Consider the following 18,483-nt stretch of genomic DNA (forward strand, 5'->3'; position numbering starts at 1 on the left):
GCCGTGGCGCGCCCGCAGCCAAATAACATGGAGTCCTGCTCGGTCTGGCATCTCCACGGGATCCGTGCACCGAAGCCCGAGCGGCGGCTCACGCAGCGACTCCGGCCCCGGCGGCAGTGAATCCCCCCCCACACCCCCCTGGTGTGACGGCATCGTCTCGGGCCCGTGAAAGGCTTCGGCTCCGTCCTGAGATCATGCCGAACCCCGCCTGAGCAGCCCGCCGCTCCTGCCTCTCCTCTGCCCCGCGATCCGCAACAACCAGGCCGACTCCTGTGAGTATCTGTGGAGGGGAGGTGTGGAGGGGGGGGAATGCAGTTTCTACGCGTTTAGAGTTGTTGAGACCTCCGTGCACGGATGCATTATTTCACAACACTCACCTGACACACGCTGGATCGATGACAGACGCGTCCTCTGGGCAGAGCCCGTGGGACACCTTCATCCACCCGGACATTTTCCTGGTTTTTAGAGGGGCAGCAGGGGAGGATATGGGCCTGAATATAAAGGCCACTTATTTATGTAACCATCTGGGCGTCAGTTCATTCTTTAAGAGCAGAGAAAATAGGTCAGACTACCAGAAAACCTGCAGCTGGCACCACAGCCTCTGCAGGTCCGACTCTGCTTCGCTGTTTCGTGAACGTTTCTGTGCCCTGCAGCTCCAGGGTCTGTAAAACTTTTGATTTGTGTTTGCAGTGTGTGTTCATGTGTGAATGTTTCCTGAAGAAGAGGAGGAGGCTGCACAATGTAGGCCGGCTGCTCTCCAGTGGGACTCCATACTGCTCTCTGGGGGACCATGGAGCCAGAAGGACCCCTCACCCCAGGGACCAGCTATGGGCCCCCACCCTTCAACTCAGCACAAACCTTCCTCAGCTGCACCTTACAGGTAAAACCCCTCATCCACACATGAGCTCTCATTCCCATCATGCAACAGTAAAACCCTCTTATTGGAACTATGTCTTCTAGTCCTCGTGTTCTCCGAATGTGAGAGATGGTCTGAAACGCTCGTGGGGTCGAGCCGGGGATGAGGGCTCCACGCAGGCCGAGGACGCTCAGCCCGGCGCCGACCCAGGGAGGAACGCACAGAGGAGATTCAGGTCCTCGGCCTTCCCTTCCTCCCTGAGCTGGGACTCTGACTCAGAGAAGGAAACACAAGATGGTAACACGTGGTTTAATATCTCCTGGAAACCTGTTGCACGCTTTCTCAGGAGTGTTCACCGCCTGCAGCAAAGCGAGGAGCAGCACCCGTCACTGTTGTCCCCTTACTGCTTTAAATGTAGTCTCATCTATGCACTGTATTTTTAAATGTGGATTTTAACTGTTGGGCCGTGCGGTGATGTTTCTGTCGTTGTGTGTTTTGTGTGGCGTCGCGTGTCAGAGGAGGAGCTACAGCACTTTTCTAACCCTCATGGTCTGGCTGCTCACAGCCCAGGATCTCCTTCTTCTGGACTCAGGTGAGGAGGAGGAGGAGACGAAGGAGGAAGAGTCGTTTTCGGATAATTTGCTCCGGGGTTTGTCTGAACGCAGCCGGAGATCGTCCAATTCACGGCACATTCACAACCTCAGGAATAGGAGAGGGGTGGAGCCTGGGCAGAGCCGACATTGGCCCTTATCCCCAAAAGCTCCTCGTCTTTCCAAGTTGACATCTTCGTTGGCATCTTCTCCTCTTTTACATTTCTGTGTTTGGTGATAACAACCAACGCCGAGCTTCCCGCAGCTGAATTGCGCGTCACGTCCTCTCACCCCTCACCTGAATTTTCCCATTGTTGTGACCTGGACAATCTCCTGCTGCATGTGAAGGACAAACTGGAGAATGTTTGGACCCAATGCTCCAGACAGTTTCCAGAGCTCGTGTCTGCAAACAGCGTTAAATAGAGAGACTCTAAAACTTCTGTAATCAGTGTAAAACATTCATATCATGTGTATATTTATATTTACACTACACCCAGTTCACTAAAACCCACTTAATTCACAGCAGAATGATCAAGGTCATGACCTCATTGTCCTCGATAGTAGTTATTGCACAGAGAATAAGAAATAAGAGCTCACACGTCATCTGTCATGAATATAATGTGATGAAATCACTTATTTCAGGCAGCGACTCTAAAGCTTCACCAGTTCAAAGCTGAAGTTAATGTTTTATTTCCTTCCAGACTTGATAGCGAGGACGACCCAGAACCTGAAAAACTGCAGCACTTGCAGAGTAAAATGGATCCGTTTCCCCCGGAGGAGCACGATGACACCAACGAGAGCACAAAGACAGAAGAGTCGAATGCGGCTCAGCTTGGCCGAGCAGAATGTGAGCGCCACTCGGGAGAAACTGAATCCGCCTGCACACTTGCTATCTTCTCTTTTTTTTTATTATCTCAAGGCTCCTTTCATTCACAATTCCTCTGTTTTGTCTTCACAGTGGCAGACGGCAAAGTCTGGAATGTATCTGAGGGAGCTGAGCTGTTTCTGTCCAAAGTAAAACCAAAGGGAAGTTGCCAAATGGAGGAGGAGGAGGGTGAGGAAGACGAGGGAGACAAGAGGCCCAAGGGAACAGAAACCCAGGAGTCCGATAGAGATGTGTACACCTTCCCTGGGGACTCCGACCCAGAGAGTCCCCCGCCTGCCCCCTGGGCCCATTGCACGTTCATTCAGCGGTGCAGAAAGAAGAGGGTGCTGCTCAGGCCTTTCTCCGGACTTGGCAACTTGAAGCGTACGGTGCCGGAGACGGGCCACCAGGCAGGACGAGCGAGTCTCCGGAAGTCAACGTCCTCAGAGATGGCACCGCTGAATCCAGGTGGAGGGGTGCACGGTTTCGAGGAGGTCGTCTTCGGAGAGGGACGAGGGAAGAGAGACGACGAAGAGGAAGAAGAAGAGAGTGGGCTGGGGCTCGGTAAAGAGATCTTCACCTGTGTGGAATGTAGCATTTATTTCAAGAAGCAGGTCCATCTGCAGGAGCACATGGTCGAGCACTGTCAGAGCGGGTCGGGGGGCGGCCGGCGTTTGGGGAAGAGCGCTCGTTTCCGGTGCACCGAGTGTGGATGGAACCTGCCGAATCGACTGGCTCTGGCAGACCACCGCAAAAGGCACCAGGAGTCCCGTGAGAAGATCCTGGAGGAGATTGAAAAGCTGAATGAAAATGGAAAAGGGTTGGACGGTAACGTGGTGAAGAACATAAGTCCAGACCCCGTTTTGATTCCAGACCCAGAAACGGTCACATCTCCACCTCTATCCCCAGTTTCAGCACCAGAGGCCGACCCAGCCGTTGTTTCCTCCGATGCAACTCTTCCAAATTCAGTTCGATCCCCAGCTCATGCTCGAGCCGTCTCTGCCTACCGCCGTCGCTTCGTCTGCCCCAAGTGTAACTTCAGCACAAGAACGTCCCAGGCACTGGCCAATCACTCAAAGACCCACAACAGGAAGAGAAACGTCCTCCAGGCGGACTCGCCGCCTCCTGGGTCCCCGTTACGTCTAACGTCCACCTCCCTGGCCTGTGGTCATTGTGCCTTCCGGACCTCCAGTGACACTGTACTGAGGGAACACCACAAACTTGCACACCCGGGACAGTTCTCCAACGATGAGACTGGCCGCCGCTCAAAGACTGACGTGGTCGCTCGAATTTCTAAACCTGTCGCTGCATCCGAGGACAACACAGCATCGGACGGTGCAGCCGCTCGGCCCACGAGCCTGGTGGTCGGGAACAGGAGATTCAGCCGGAGAGGGAAGACCTGGACGGATCCGGCTAAGTTTTCTCACAGGTTGGATGAGGACACGCAGCCGCGGAGTGAAGAAGAAGAGCTGAATGAATATCAGAACTCAGAGCTTGACACCGAAGCGTCCGGACGAGAGGTCGTCTCACCTGCAGGAGTGAAGCGTTTCACTAGGGGGCGATCGGACACTGGTGAGGTTCTCTGACTAAAAACTCTGGAGAATGTCTGATTGAGCTCATGTGAGGAAACAGCCGGAGATGCTGGGACCCAAAATGAAAAAACACAAAGAATACAAATATCTCTGGATGAAAAGGTGGAGCCGTACACGTAGAAGATGCAGACGAAGATGTCAAGAGAGCTTTTGGTGTTGAGGGCCAGAGTCAATGTGCTGGAAACAAACACATGTGATCTCTGCAGCTGAATTTATACATATATTTATATATATATGCTGAAACATCCTTCAGCTGAATTCTCTGGAGATTTCTGTGTTGTTGTAAACGCGTCTGAGCGGAGAATCTCCTGCTGTGTTGTTTGTGTGAAAGACAAAGACAAATGTGCAGATATTCTTCTGAGTTCACGTCTGAAAACTGCTTAAAAGTGCTTAGTCAAAGAACCTGAGAGAGAAAAAGTTTTTTTTTACTTTGATAAAGTTTATCAACATATTGGAACCCAAAATACACAAAAACATAAAATCGGATATGGAAATTGTTGTTTTTTTACTATTAAAAATCACAATCATGCTCAATGAATCATTTTCAAACGAGTAAATTAACTCACAAAGACAAATTGGTACATAACTGTCTTTGGCAAAGTAATGCAAAAATAACAAATAAAAGGTCTGAGATAAAAATCTATTTCCATCAGAAATAATAATGAAGGTATAAGTCCGGACACTGTTTTCGTTCTGAAGATCTCAGTTGATGACATTTCCACAAACTCCCTCTCTCTTCAAACCTTGTGCTGACAACAACCATTTAACCGATTCCTACAAAACTATGCAAAAGAAATCAAAGCGCTTCCAGATTGAAACTTCCACCGATCAAAAGGTCTTCAGGAGATTTCAGTTGAGGGGAATCGTTGAGGTCGAGACGCGATCTGGACTTTTCACTGCTGCGTGGCTGTAAAGGAGCCGCAGGAGCGATGGAGCCCAGTTTGCAGCGTCGATGCACAAACATGGAAGAGTCATCAGAAGGAAACCTTATCTGCAGCCACATCACAAGAGTCCACATCTGAAGTCTGCAACGCAACATCTGGCTTATCCAGATGTGTCTTTGGAAGCCAAGTGAACAAAGTGGGAAGAATGAACTTCACGAAATCTCAGTGAGTTCTGGACATTAATCTCAAACCGTCGCTGGTTTATCCAGATGTTGCTCTGCAGACTTCAGGCAACGATGATGGTTTGTCAAGAAGTCACAGGTACGATTTCCTCCTGACGACTCTTCCATGGAGACTCTGTGCATCAACACCTTCCTGCAGCTTCTTTACAGTCACGTCAGGTGTTGCGCCGCCCGGACGTGTAATCATGTAAATAACTATTATTATTCTCTTTCCTTGTAGACGACAGTTCAACACAGCAGAGTCCGACATTCTCTCCTCCGCCTAAGAAGAATGTGAAGGACGAAGACGAGCAGGAAGCAGAGAAAGAGGGAAGGGTCATCACACTGCGGAGGAGCAGCCGAGTCACTGGTGCACCTGCAGAAAGCGACAGCGACGACGACACCGACGAGGAGCGGGTCCGACGCTTCCTGTCTGAGGGCTTCCTGGACGAGGAGAACAACGAGATTGATGAGGACTTTGAGGCGCTGAAGAGCGTGGAGAGGAAGTGCCCCTACTGCCCCGATCGATTCCACAACGGCATCGGGCTCGCCAATCACGTGAGAGGCCACCTGAACCGAGTGGGTGTCAGCTACAACGTGCGTCACTTCATCTCCCCCGAGGAAGTCAACGCGATTGAGAGGAAGTTCTCGTATCAGAAGAAGAAGAAAAAAGGTCAGCGGCTTGTTGCAGGTGTTTCTTTATTACGTTGATTTTGTCTGAGCACATTTTGTAACACAAGCAGAAAATGCCTTAAAATATACTTTGAATAATGACCCTGATCTTAGTGTGTGTGTGAGAACAACTTGGGTCAAGCTGAAAAAGATCCTAGACATTCATCACCTGCTTTTAGATGTGGTTACTACACGGGGGGGGGGGGGGGCAGGTCCCGCTCAATGGACACACAACGACTCTGAGGGTCAAAGTTTCTGCTACACAAAGTATGAAGTTTCTTTCATTTTAATTTCCCTTCTGGATCATTTAACTTCTTTAGGACTCCGTAAAGTTTTTAAAATAGCAAAAGATGAAAGCTACACTTTGCTTTGATCTAAATGCGAACAACCCTCTGGCTTCCACCAACTTTATTTGAAACCTAGCAGGTTTAATGACCAATGCTAACATTTGATGATTGGCACCAAATACAATTTTCAAAGGATTATAAGCTTTAAAGTATCTGCACATTCAGTCACACGTCTCAATCTTGTATCGTCCGTCTTCTCCTCAGTTGCCAACTTTGACCCGGACACCTTCAGCGTGATGCACTGTGAGTTCTGTAGCGCCGGCTTCGACACCCGCGCCGGCCTGTCCAGCCACGCCCGCGCCCACCTCCGCGACTTTGGCATCACCAACTGGGACGTCACCATCTCGCCGATCCACATCCTGAGGGAGTTGTTCTCCAGCAGGCCCGACCTGGTGATCCCCACGGCTCCCCCCCGCAGCCTCGTCTCCCCACAGGAGGACGACGAGGACGAGGAGGAGGAGGAGGAATGGGAGGGAATCACTCAGGTGAAGCTGGAGGGGGAGGAGAGTGAAAGGACGCTGAGTGCTGCCATTTGTGATGCGGAGCCTTCGGGATCTCCTCCAACCTGGAAGACAGAGGACGGTGGAGAGGAGTGTGACGGTAAGTTTCCATTATTGATCCACAGTGTGTCACGTCCACCTGTAATAACCAGTGTGTTGGTCACTGGTGTGTTCGATAGCCATGACCTGGTGACCCTGTCTGGGTATAAAGACCCAGCTAGAGACCATTACCAGTACATAAAGCAATGGGAGGTATGAGTTCAGATGCTGGTTTGAATCTTTAACTCTGAATAAAATATAAACCGGGTGACATCCCTGCACCGTTGTGTCGTGTTGACCCACGATGGTGATGGAGGGTTGTGTGCGTGTGTGTGTTTGCTTGTTCTTGTGTCTTTGTGGGTACCAGTGATTGAGTCAGACTTTATTGGACTGAGGACAGTTTGGTAAAGAGAGAGTGAAACACCTTGAAATGACTGTTTAAGGGTTAAGACCTGGGTCTGGGGGTTATTTGGTGGCTTAGACAGTAGAGCGGGTCGTCCACTAATGAGAAGGTGGGTGCTTGGGTGAGATACTGAACCCCACATTGCCTCTGACAGCTGAACCGGAAGTGTGTGAGTGATGTGTGATAGAGGAAGTGCTGCAGGTAGATGTGGTGGGTTCAGGGCATTTTGTATTGTGTCAGTCAGTGTCCTCACTAAGACAGAGGTGTTTTTAGGTTAGACGTTAAGGTTATATCAGTCTTCACCAAGATGGTGTGTGTGTGTGTGTGTGTGTGTGTGTGTGTGTGTGTGTGTGTGTGTGTGTGTGTGTGTGTGTGTGTGTGTGTGTGTGTGTGTTTTAAGGTGTTTTCACTAAGATATAGGTGTGTGTATTTGTACTACTATAATGTCTATAAACCTGTCTTTGTGAGGACCAGTGGACTTGTTGACCTTATGAGGACATCGTGGTCGGTCCATGTATCTGTCAGAGGGTTCAGACTGAATCAGGTTCAGATCAGTGAAACAATGATGTAATTTAGTCGGGATGGATAAAGAGCTCCAGCATTTATTATTTATATATAGATAGATATATATTTATATATATATAGATATATATCAGTGTGTGTCTACTTATACTTGTACCTTTGTAAGGACCATTTTAAACATAGACTGAGGCTTAAGACCTGGGTTTATGTTCAGGCATTTAGTGTGCGTGTGCATGTGCGTGTGAGCGAGCGTGTGTGTGTGTGTGCCTGAGAGAGAGAGTGGCTCTCCCTGGTGCCGGTGGTAGATGTGGCACTCGGCGCATTCATCCCAACCTCCGCCTCCACTCGATTGGTCACGCCTTAGCTTAGCGGTGCATATGGGGGCAAAATGGCTGCTTCCACCTCCCCGCAGACCCAAACAATAGCGGAGAAAGCGTCTGGCTCCAGCCGCCGGGAGTCCGATGCACTGCGGCTGCGGACCGGTGAGTACCGCGCTCTCGCTCCTGCGCACCGCGTGTCCTCGGATCACACGGCGGCGTCTCGGCTGCGCGTCCTGCGCCGCATCCGCTGTCACATCGCGCCCCAGACATTAAAAGTCTTTATCGGAGCGGCAGGGTCGCGCACATGCAGGTACTCGTGCACGTCCCCCAAAAATAATACAAAAAAAAGATGAACGCTCGTTGTTATTGTTTGCGCTGCCACCCCCCCCCACCCGGCCGTCATGCACGCGCGGGCATTTTGCGCTGGTGTCGGTGTTTAATCGTGCGCGTCCGGGGTGACGTCCGAACCCTCCAGTGCTGCAGGATCCGTGAATTTACCTCCAGTTGCCCAATCCTCGCCATTTTCCTCGGCTTTGATCTCTGATAGGGGACACGCTGTGCTTTCATGTGCACGCGTCTGTGCGTGTTTTTACACCATTGTAACTTTTTGTCACATCTCGTTACAACTCATCCGCTCCTTTAGTGGAAGTATCCGTGTCCCCGGGGTGAAGGGTGGGGGGGGGGCTCCGCGTTTCTCCTGCGAGTCAACTTATCGCCTCATCCACTTTCTCCCCAAAATCCCCCCCCCCCTGATTCCTCAGCATCGTCTTCTTTGTGACTCTCAGTGTTTTTTCACGCCCTGAGGTGTCACATCTTTTACAGTCAGGAGATGAAGTGACACGCGCAGATCCGCCCACCAGACAAAAACCATTGTCTGACTCCACGTCGCTTTTGATTTAACGATTTGTCGCAGAAAATGGCACTTTTGTCCCAGGAATGTGTGACTGCGGGGAACCGTCCATCCTCTGCCGTGCTCGTTTCCTACAGTGGAGCCAGTTAATACTTTTCTGTCACCGGCTTTCATCAGCTACTTGAATTGTTTTCCTCACAGAAGATGTGCTTTTGTTGCAGGGACTGAGAAATTATAGGGAATGAGCATCCGTCTTTTATTTCCATCCCAGAAAACACAATCTTTATACGACTGACGCAAATCCAATCTGATCCCGAGACCCGGTCCTCAGACGACATTGTTTCATTCGAGGTGATTTATCGTCACAGACGCTTTAATTGGTGTAATTAACGTGGCACACTCATGTGGATGTTGTGTTGTAGGGGATGAGGAGGAGGCTGCTGATGAAGAGGACGAGGAGGAGCCGCAGCCTTCAGCTCTGGACGCTCTGAGCTCCAGCCCGGAGAGGACGGGGCTGTGCGGCGCCGAGACGGACGGCATCTCTCCCGCGGAGGATGCAGACGCCAAGGGTGAGAGATAAATATGGGAACGCCGACCCCAGGGTGTTGACAGGATGTGGGATTTGCTACGGCCGAATCTTATCGCAGCTGTCAGCGGGGAAATTTGTAATACTGACCCTCGGGTCGGCGTTGAGGCGTCGCAGAAACTCCCGCCAGGCAGGGGTGTCCTCAGGGAAATCCTGAGAGGGAGACAAAGGTATTTAATGGCTAATCAGAGCGTCTCTCACACTGGTCCTGCAGACTGGAGGTAGACAGGGAGGGTAAGTGAGGTGACGTGTCCTCTGGGATTTCTGTGGCCTCTAAAACAACCTGAGCCACCTGCTGATGCTTTGCAAACTTTGTGTTATTGCTGCATCGACAGAATGTTAATAGTCGTTTTGAGACATGAACTCCGGGGAACTATCGGGTCCAGACTTTCTCCAGAGGCCTTTCTCGGCCCTTATCACCTTAAGCTCTCTTTGACATCTTCGTCGGTGTCTTCTACGTGTGTGGCATCGCTTTTTCATCCTGAGATATTTTAATTTTGTATGTTTTTCATCAACACAACCACTCGCGGTGAAACTCCAGAGAATATCCAGAGCCTCTCGGGCGTTCCCGTTCTCACAGCCCCTCTGGAGAACGTCTGGAGATTCAGTGCATGTCTGAAAGCAGCTTGTGATAACAGATATTTATAAGTTTCGTATCGTGTCTCATCAGCTGCTCTTTGCCTCTTTCGCAGAGCACAACTTGAAGTGTGAGGTGTGCGGAGCTCAGTTCGGGACCAGGCGGGGACTGTCCAGCCACGCTCGCTCTCACCTGCGCCAGCTGGGCATCAGCGTCTCGGAGAGCAGCGGCGCACCCATCGACCTCCTCTACCAAATTGCCAAGGAGCGCAACATCGACAGCCAAATAAGCTCGCCCCTCTCAGCCAAGGGCCCCTCCGCTCCCGCTCCTCAGAAAGATGAGGATTTAGTCGACATGGACGAGAAACCGATCCCTCTCTCCCTCCTGGCCAAAGCAGTGAAAGCGGTGCCGCGCTCTTCCTCCTCCACGCCCACACCTTCTCCCGGTGCCTCCCCAGCGCCGCCTCATTCCGGCTCCCCTTCCTCAGTAGTGAGAAAAGCCCCCATTTCCTCTCTGCTGCCTGTGTCTTCCCCCTTGCGCTCCCCGGAGCACAAGGCCGGGGGAATGAAGGGCTTGACCTCGACCCTCTCCTCCACCGTCACAGCAGCCAAACCGCTCTGGGCTCCACAGGAGAACGACGCGCCCCTCAACCTCAGTAAGTGTCGCCGCCCTCGCTCTGACTCCCTGATAACACTGTAGAGATCACACTGTTTTGTTTCTCCTCCATGTGCAGCGCTGGAGGTCGACCCCAACAAGGACATTGTGTGTCAGCTGTGCGGCGCCTGGTTTGAGACGAGGAAAGGCCTGTCCAGCCACGCTCGAGCCCACCTGCGGCACTTTGGGGTGGAGTACTCCGAGTCCAAGGGCTCGCCCATCGACCTCCTGAACCAGCTCATCGACAGCGACGACTTCAAGCACAAAACCAGTACGTTGACGCTTGACGGCCTCACAGAGTCGCGGGGCCACGCCACCACGCTCTCCTCCCCGAAGCTGTCCATGCTGAGCCTCTCCTCCTCCCCCCCGTCATCCCTCCTCTACAAGGTGACCACGGCTAGAGGAGGGTCGACGTCCAAAGCTACCTCGTCCTTACTCAGCCCGCCTGCCAAACGTCACAAGTCTTCTTCCATGCAGCTCTTCCGCCTGAGCAGTGGCGAGCTCATGGCGCTTCCACACAGTAAGTGCTGCCATGACACCACATTTAAGAACGTGGTGAATCTTTTTACAACAACACAGAAATATATTTATATCTTAAATATCAGGTGAGAGGTGGTAACATATCATTCTTCTGCGGAGATCACGTGTTTTTCTTTACAGATCTTTGACACTAGCGTCGTCTAATATCACTTTGTGTATCTCTCCTCTTTTTCATCCTGAGATAATTTGCATTATTTATGTTTTCTTTCCTTTTTGCGTCCATCACGCGTTAGAAACGTCGTCAATCCGCCCACTTGCTCGAATCCTCCAGATAATCTCCTGCTGTTTTCTCCTCACTCTTCCGGAGAACGTCTGGAGATTATCCGGAGTTCAGTGCACGTCTGACACACATGTTGGATGAGGTGTGTAATTGTTTTTCTGTCAAACACATCAACTCTCAGGTGACCCTCCAAAGGAAATAGGCTGTGAGTTCTGTGGGGAGTATTTTGAGAATCGCAAGGGCCTCTCCAGCCACGCCCGCTCCCACCTGCGCCAGATGGGCATCACCGAGTGGTCTGTAAACGGCTCCCCGATCGACACCCTGCGGGAGATCATCACACGCCGGGGCCTCCCCTGCGCCCTTCCTCTAAAACCGCTCAAAACTCTGCCTCCATCCTCGCCGGGACCCCCTCGTTCTCCTCTGTCCACCTCCTCCTCTCCTTCAGCCACGCTCCTCAGCCGCCTGCCCTTCACCTTCGCCCGTCCCTCCAGTCCTCCCCAGCCCACCGTATCTAAATCGGGCTCGGCTCCACCGACGTCCTCTGGTGGGCTAATCCTCAAGCTGAAGCCTGAGCCGGTGCAGCTGGAGGTCACCACGCCTGGAGCTGTGGGGAGATCTGGGAGCTTCTCCGCTGAACCTCTGGGCTGCAGCTGGAGCAGCGCGGACAATTCGTTCCCCCTCAACTTGGGTAACGTTGTCTTTTAGTGATTCAAGGGAATAGTTGACACTTTTCCTGTTTAGCTAAGAGTTAGATGAGAGTATTGATGGTGTCAGACCTGTGTTGTTGCGTCTGTACATTAAATATCTTCTCATTCTTCCTCAGCCATGGCCCATGAGGTCGAGCCAACAAGGGATATCCGCTGTGAGTTCTGCGGGGAATATTTTGAAAACCGTAAAGGCCTTTCCAGCCACGCCCGCTCCCACCTGCGCCAGATGGGCATCACAGAGTGGTCCGTCAACGGCTCGCCTATCGACACCCTCAAGGAGGTAATGCACAAGAGAGGGGTGAGCTCCTCCTCCGACCTGGGAGTGAAGAAGGAGTCGAGCCAGGGAGCCAACCGGTGGGAGGGCGCCAGCAGCTCAGAGGGTTTGGGTGTTTCGGGCTATCACTCGTCCAAGTACCGTAAATCTCCTCTCAGTTTGCTGCAGTCGGGCTCGAGACTCCACAAGCAGGGCCTGGGGTCCATGGGCCCATCTGGGACGCCACCTGCTGGGAAGCTTTTCAGGATGTCCCCGCTGGGCAAGAGGCCCCTGTCCGAGGAGGCCCAGTCCGCTGAGACCTCCCGCTCTCCTCCACGTCAGCTGAAGACCTTCTCACCTCTGCCGCACGATTTCTCCTACAAAAGAAAAGCCTCCCCGGACAAGCACGGACACCAGGGTGAGCAGATGTCAGGTTTTTGTCTTTTCTCATTTTACTCTTCATCAGTTTTGTACTGACTCTTCCTCCTCCACTTCAGATCCCAGCTGTGAGCTGTGTGGCTTCTACTTTGAGAACCGTAAGGCTCTGGCCAGCCACGCACGGGCCCACCTGAGGCAGTTTGGCGTGACCGAGTGGTGTGTAAATGGATCCCCCATCGAGACGCTCAGCGCTTGGATGCGCAGCCGGCCACAGAAGGTCCTGGAGATGCACCGGAGCTACATGCAGGGCAGCCGCTCCTCCCTCAAGAAGGTGAGGAGACGCAGGAACTAACTGTTTTACTCCAGCAACTAAGTTCTCAGGCATCATTTGGGTTAATCTGCACTCCAGCGAAATCTACTGTGGCAAATGTGAATCTGTCTTTTCAGAGAGAAAATGTGAAGTATGTGTGAAAGATAAAAACCCACTGTGCTGCATCTCAGCACAGGCGTCATGTTTGGAGATCTAACATTCCTCAGCCGGTGGCTCGACAGACATTTTGTGTCTTGGAAAGCTTCAGACGTGTTGTCTAACAGCTTTGAGCCTCACTGTAGATCCTGTGTCTTTACACCCTGCGAAAAAAAGCACCACCACTGTGGGGACAGATGCCAGAACAACTCAGCTATTGGCCTGATAGTTGCCATAGTAACCCGGGTGCCTGGCAGCTTATGTTTCATCTTCAGATAAATTATGGTTTGCTGCTGATAGAAGAAAAATGTACGTGTGTTATTATTCCTTTTTCTTTTTTTTTTCCCCTCCTGAATTAGTTTCTGGTGCATTTGCGTCACTGTCACACCTTTTCCCTGAGCTGGGATGTGACACACATACAGAACGCATTACCTTTTAAACGTCCTTGTAATCATATTGTACGTTTCTTTTCATACTGGGAAAATTGGGCTGCTCGTACTGGGCGGTTACACGTACATCTGAGGTCCCAGTCGAGACCGATGGCACCATTAGAAATGTATTCATCCATTTGTAGAGAATATAAATAGAATAATTGATCAGTGGATTGACAGAAATTAATCTGATCTAATTATGTTTCAAGCAATCACGCAAAAACGAAAAAAAAACATGGTTCCAGTTTCTCAGGGAAAATGTTGAGCTACTTTTAGCTCTTGGACTTTTGGGAAATATTATTATATTTAGCAATTTTTCACAATTTTATTAACAGAACGAAAAATTCCTTTTAACCCTTTAATAACCCCGCTAAGTAAAAAGCTATGGAAACATCTTTGGTTTGCTTTTTCTTTTCCTTTTGGGCAATGATAACAACAACCCTTGTTTTTTCTTATATATGTTTCTTATAATAAAGATTTCTACCAAATGCTTGAGATACAACATCATGATAAAAGTACCACAATACATACAAATACTAAAAATGATAGATAAAGTCCAATGTAATGCTATTAAATACTTTATTTCTGGTGGTTTACTACAAAGCATTCGTGGCTCGTGTTCAAACACAGGAAAACATTTCTGGTTTTCATTACAGGAAGGGAAAATATTTCACTGCTAACATTTTCCCTGTCAGCTGCTGGAGCAACGATGAAAGTAATTATTAGTTGTCTGGCTGCAACGAATCATTTTCCTGAATCCATTGTCTCTAAAAGTCTTGGATGTTTTTCCATGACCAACAAACCAGAACCCAAAGAGTCAGTTTACAATTTAACAGACACAAGTTTGTAGTTTTGTGCTAAGCTAACTGGTTTCTAGCTGCAGCTTCATGTTTACTGTCCAGACTGATCAGTGTTGACTGTAGAAATATGTGCTGAGATAGAGATTTGCTCTGTGAGCGTTCTCGTATTAACAAGGCACCGATATAACGTCACCAGCTCCGTGTCGTGAGGTGAAAGCTGACTAGGACACTTCTCTTTCTTCCTCTCACAGCAGAAAGCCTCCTCCACCTCCTCCTCCTCCTCGCAGTGGTCTTCTTCTTTGGCTGTGAGCCTGGTGCGATCGCAGAGCCGCGACGTCGTCCAGGGATCCTCCAAGGCCACGGAGGGCGTCGAAGCTGGGTCCGACTTCCGGGCCGCCGTCGCCAGGCCCGGCTGCAGCAGTCCCAGCCTCTCGCGGCTCGCCGGCGGCCTCCCGCTCCAAGCACAGGTGGCACGTAGCGAGCTGAATGTCCGTCTGCCCAGAGGTACGTGAGGATCCAGCTCGTGGTTTGGCTCACGTGTACAAATACACTTCAACTTCAGAATAGTCGACTTTAACGAATGCAAATGATTTGGTTGCTTGGTTACAAACCTATTGGATGTACAGACATTGATCGATCTCTTCCCTGACTTCTTTATTATCACCACACGATTGATGCCTGTTGTTTAGAGTGAAATAATTGAATATGGATTGAAACGAAATGTGTTTTTAAATCCAGCAGTAACCTTGTGGATCCTTTTAGCACCATCATCAGGTCACAATTATAATATGGCCGATGCCCTGTGTTTGAACAAATACCTGCAATGATCAACATCACCAACCAACAGCAGCATTTGAGCATCGAGCATTTAAAAGCTCCGATGCTCTGAGAAACTACTTTAAATCAAAATTTTGAACGTAGATTTATCATATTGCATTCTCTAATTTTACCCAATTCTACTTTTTATAATCATAACAGGTAATAATCCTTAAATTTGAGTGGTTTTAGTCTTTTATTTATTCTGTTACGACTGTTTTTATTTGTTTTTATGTTATTTTTACTTGTGTCTTTTGTGTGGGAAGCACGTAGTGTTAAAGAGCGTAAACGATATTATTATTATATTATTAATATTCAAAGTGTGAACAGGAGGACTGAAGACTCGCAGCAACGCAATAGCAGTTTTAACTTTGGGACAACTTTGGACTAGTTGGACAAATAATCAGTTTGAAACATTGAAATCAAAGTGTTTCACCAGGAGAACGAATCGAAAGGTTTGCACTGTGCCGGCCTTTGTCTCCAGTGACTTGTTCTTATCTTTACACATTTCTACTGTTGATTTCAGTTTCCAGATACCAAGCTACTGACGACAGTTTCAGCTTTATCTTGCAAAGCCTGAAGTCAAGAGCACCTCGTGATTTTAGATTAAATATGCCTCTACCTCCTCTTAAAAACAAAGTCTATGCAGCAGCTCTATCCTGATGCACTTAAATACAAGTATATTATGTCACCTCCTCCCTCTGCGAAGGTTTCGAGCGGCGGCCCTTGAAGCACCCGTCTTGTCCAGATGGAACGGAGAGAGACAGCGGCCCTCCGAAGCCCCCCCGCACAGGCACCGTCCCCGCCCTGGTGCCCAAACCCCCCTCCTACCCACTGGTCAAACTGGTGGGCAAGTTCTACACCCTGAAGTGCCGGTGAGTGAAACCTGCACAACTCGCTGCGAAAAACATTTAACAGTAGAAGAATGTGAGACGGCTGCGTAATGGATGTGTCGGGCAGAGATTTTAAATGGTCCCTTAATCCCCGAGCAGCAATCACCACCCACACCGCTCCCACCCCCCCGAACCGTACAGGACTAATGCACTACACTGGGACGAGTGGACCATTTGGGATTTTCACTCGCCCTGAATGAGTTCTTATGTTCTGATATAACTGCAGCACAAAAGTTTTTTAACAGAGCCGCTCGCTCCCGAGGGAGGCGGCGAATTCAACAGCATCAGATTTCATTTAGTTTCTTTGTGAGAGAACTTTGCAGGAGCCGTGATGGCTGCCGCCGGTGAATTCACAGCGTCGGTGGCATTTGGTTCAACTGTGTGTGTGTCTCCGTCTCCGTCAGGTTCTGCGAGGTGGAGTTTCACGGTCCGCTGTCGGTGCAGGAGGACTGGATCAGACACCTCCAGCAGCACATCCTCAAGATGAACTACAACAAGCCTGCTGCTCCCAGAGCGGCTTCCGCTGAACCCCCGGCCCCCCCCGGCCGACGACCCGGCCCAGGCCTCCGCCCCGGCCTCCACCTCTACCTCCACCACGCCGGCCCTCACCTCCACCCCGACCCGCACCACGGCACCTAACAGCCGCTCCCCTACGCCTGTAGCCGAGTGTGCCCGCACCGCCACTGCCACAGAGGTCGTAAAGGTCTCGGAGGAGCAGCCCGCCCTTTCTCCCACTCCCCTCCCCCTCCCCCCCCAGATGGTGTAAGCTCAAAGTCATCGCTCACTGTCGGTTTTTCACCCCGTCTTGTTTCCTCCTGCCTTCACGCCTTCTTTTCGTCCATCTGTCTCTTTCCGTTGGCCTTCACAAAGTGTTGTTGTGGACGAGCGTCTCCAAAGAGCCCTCGCAGCCCCGAGCACCTTTGAAGTAGCTTCCTGGGCTGTTCCTAAGTCCCGTTACCGTGGGAACGAAGCCCTCCTGGCTTATCCGCACGCCGGGGATTGTGGGAACTGTCCAAGGTTATAAGGAGAGACGAACTTATGTTTTTTGCGTTTCTTGGTTATCTTGAATGTCAAGGTGTCGATTCGGACCCTCGTTGTCCCCCCCCCCCCCCCCCCCCCCCCCCCCCCCTCTCGCTTACTGGGCGAATCAGGGGTTAATCAAACTTTACCCCCCCCCCCCCCCCCCTCGGACTGAGATTAAAGGACATTTACTCTAATCTTGTGGTTGAGATTTTAAACATGTGGTAACACTTAGTGTTAAAAAAGGCACTTTTACCGTTGAGGTCACTCAGCACTTACTGAAACAACTAATTCTGATTGGTTAAAGGAGCAAGAAGTGGAAGCACAGCCAAAAAGGGAAGATCCCCGAGTTAACTTTCTTATGTATTAACTTCCCCCCCAAATATACATTTTGCTTGAATGTAGCTTGAAGCACCTATTGAAACCTTATCTGCACACGTACAGACACACAATCGACCATTTGCCCCCGTTTTACTGAACCGTTGACGTTTTGCCTTCCGTGATGTTGCTGCTCAAACACAGTTTACTGTTTCCAGCGCCGAGCTGCTGTCGTGTCAGAGGCACAGTTGCGTTTCTATATCTGAGAAGTGGGGCCATAGAAAATGTTCCTACGCCACACAAAGTTTGTTCCGTTCACAGTGTTTTTGAGATTTTTCTTCCTGCCATTTTCAGTGTCGCCCAAATTCTTATTTATTTATTATGATTACCATGCATCTGAATGTGGTAAAACTAGGTCATTTTAAAGCTTAAGTAGATCTTTGGAATGTTTGAAAAATAGGTCAGCGTTGCACTTTTACTCCCGCGCGCAGTCTGGGTGTGTGTGTCTTAGTTTGTATGTTTGTGTACATACATAGCGAACGTGCATTTGTTTCCCATTTGAAAGAGAAAGACAGAAGTAAACCTGCTTGATCGGACTCCGTGTGGGGGGGGCCTGAAGTCTGATCAGGACTTTAATGCATCCATCACCGTGTCGGATGTGCCAAAGAGTCTGTTTACTTCCTTGTCTTGCCTCTGGAACAGCTGTTTACATTGGACCTGATGGTGGAGGAAGCTCTGCACAGCTCTCGAGTTCCCCCGAGGCTCCACACTGAACAATGGACTGAACCAGCGGCGATTTGCATCCTCCCCTGGAGCAGCGTCACGGGACTCTTGTTGTTACTATAGGGTTTTGATTATTCCAAGTAGACGCAAATCAAGCTTCAGCCCTCGTTCCGAACACAGAAACGCCGCCGACCTCGGGCTCCTGAGGCCGAGGTCGTCGTTCTGTCTCTTTCTGCACTGCGTCAGGAAGTGTGTTCATATCAACGTGGAGCTGAGGCAATAACTGAAGGGTCCATGTAGGCTGACGACCTTTTAAAACTTTGTTCCAGTGTTTGAAACATGACTGTTCGATCCAAATGATACCCCGACCCTTTTATGGAGTATAGATACATACTATATAACTACATGTACTTAAGAAGCTGTGGATGCTAGTAGAGCCG

General features: G+C 50.2%; 1 protein-coding gene across 1 annotated transcript; it reads left to right on the forward strand.

Annotated features, from left to right (window-relative positions):
• Nucleotides 1-15: 15 nt before the first annotated feature.
• On the forward strand, nt 16-17,499 carry si:ch211-194b1.1 (protein Wiz). Its single transcript, XM_034592513.1, is given in 18 exon segments — nt 16-272; nt 691-880; nt 961-1,153; nt 1,373-1,448; nt 2,148-2,293; nt 2,405-3,883; nt 5,250-5,681; nt 6,232-6,627; nt 9,084-9,230; nt 9,940-10,479; nt 10,558-10,998; nt 11,420-11,926; nt 12,062-12,616; nt 12,696-12,907; nt 14,528-14,777; nt 15,799-15,964; nt 16,387-16,513; nt 16,515-17,499. Coding segments are annotated over 17 exon segments (5,991 nt in total). The 5' UTR covers nt 16-272; nt 691-790; the 3' UTR covers nt 16,749-17,499.
• Nucleotides 17,500-18,483: the final 984 nt, after the last annotated feature.

Source organism: Hippoglossus hippoglossus, chromosome 8 (genome assembly GCF_009819705.1).
Source record: "Hippoglossus hippoglossus isolate fHipHip1 chromosome 8, fHipHip1.pri, whole genome shotgun sequence".
Classification (NCBI taxonomy): domain Eukaryota; kingdom Metazoa; phylum Chordata; class Actinopteri; order Pleuronectiformes; family Pleuronectidae; genus Hippoglossus; species Hippoglossus hippoglossus.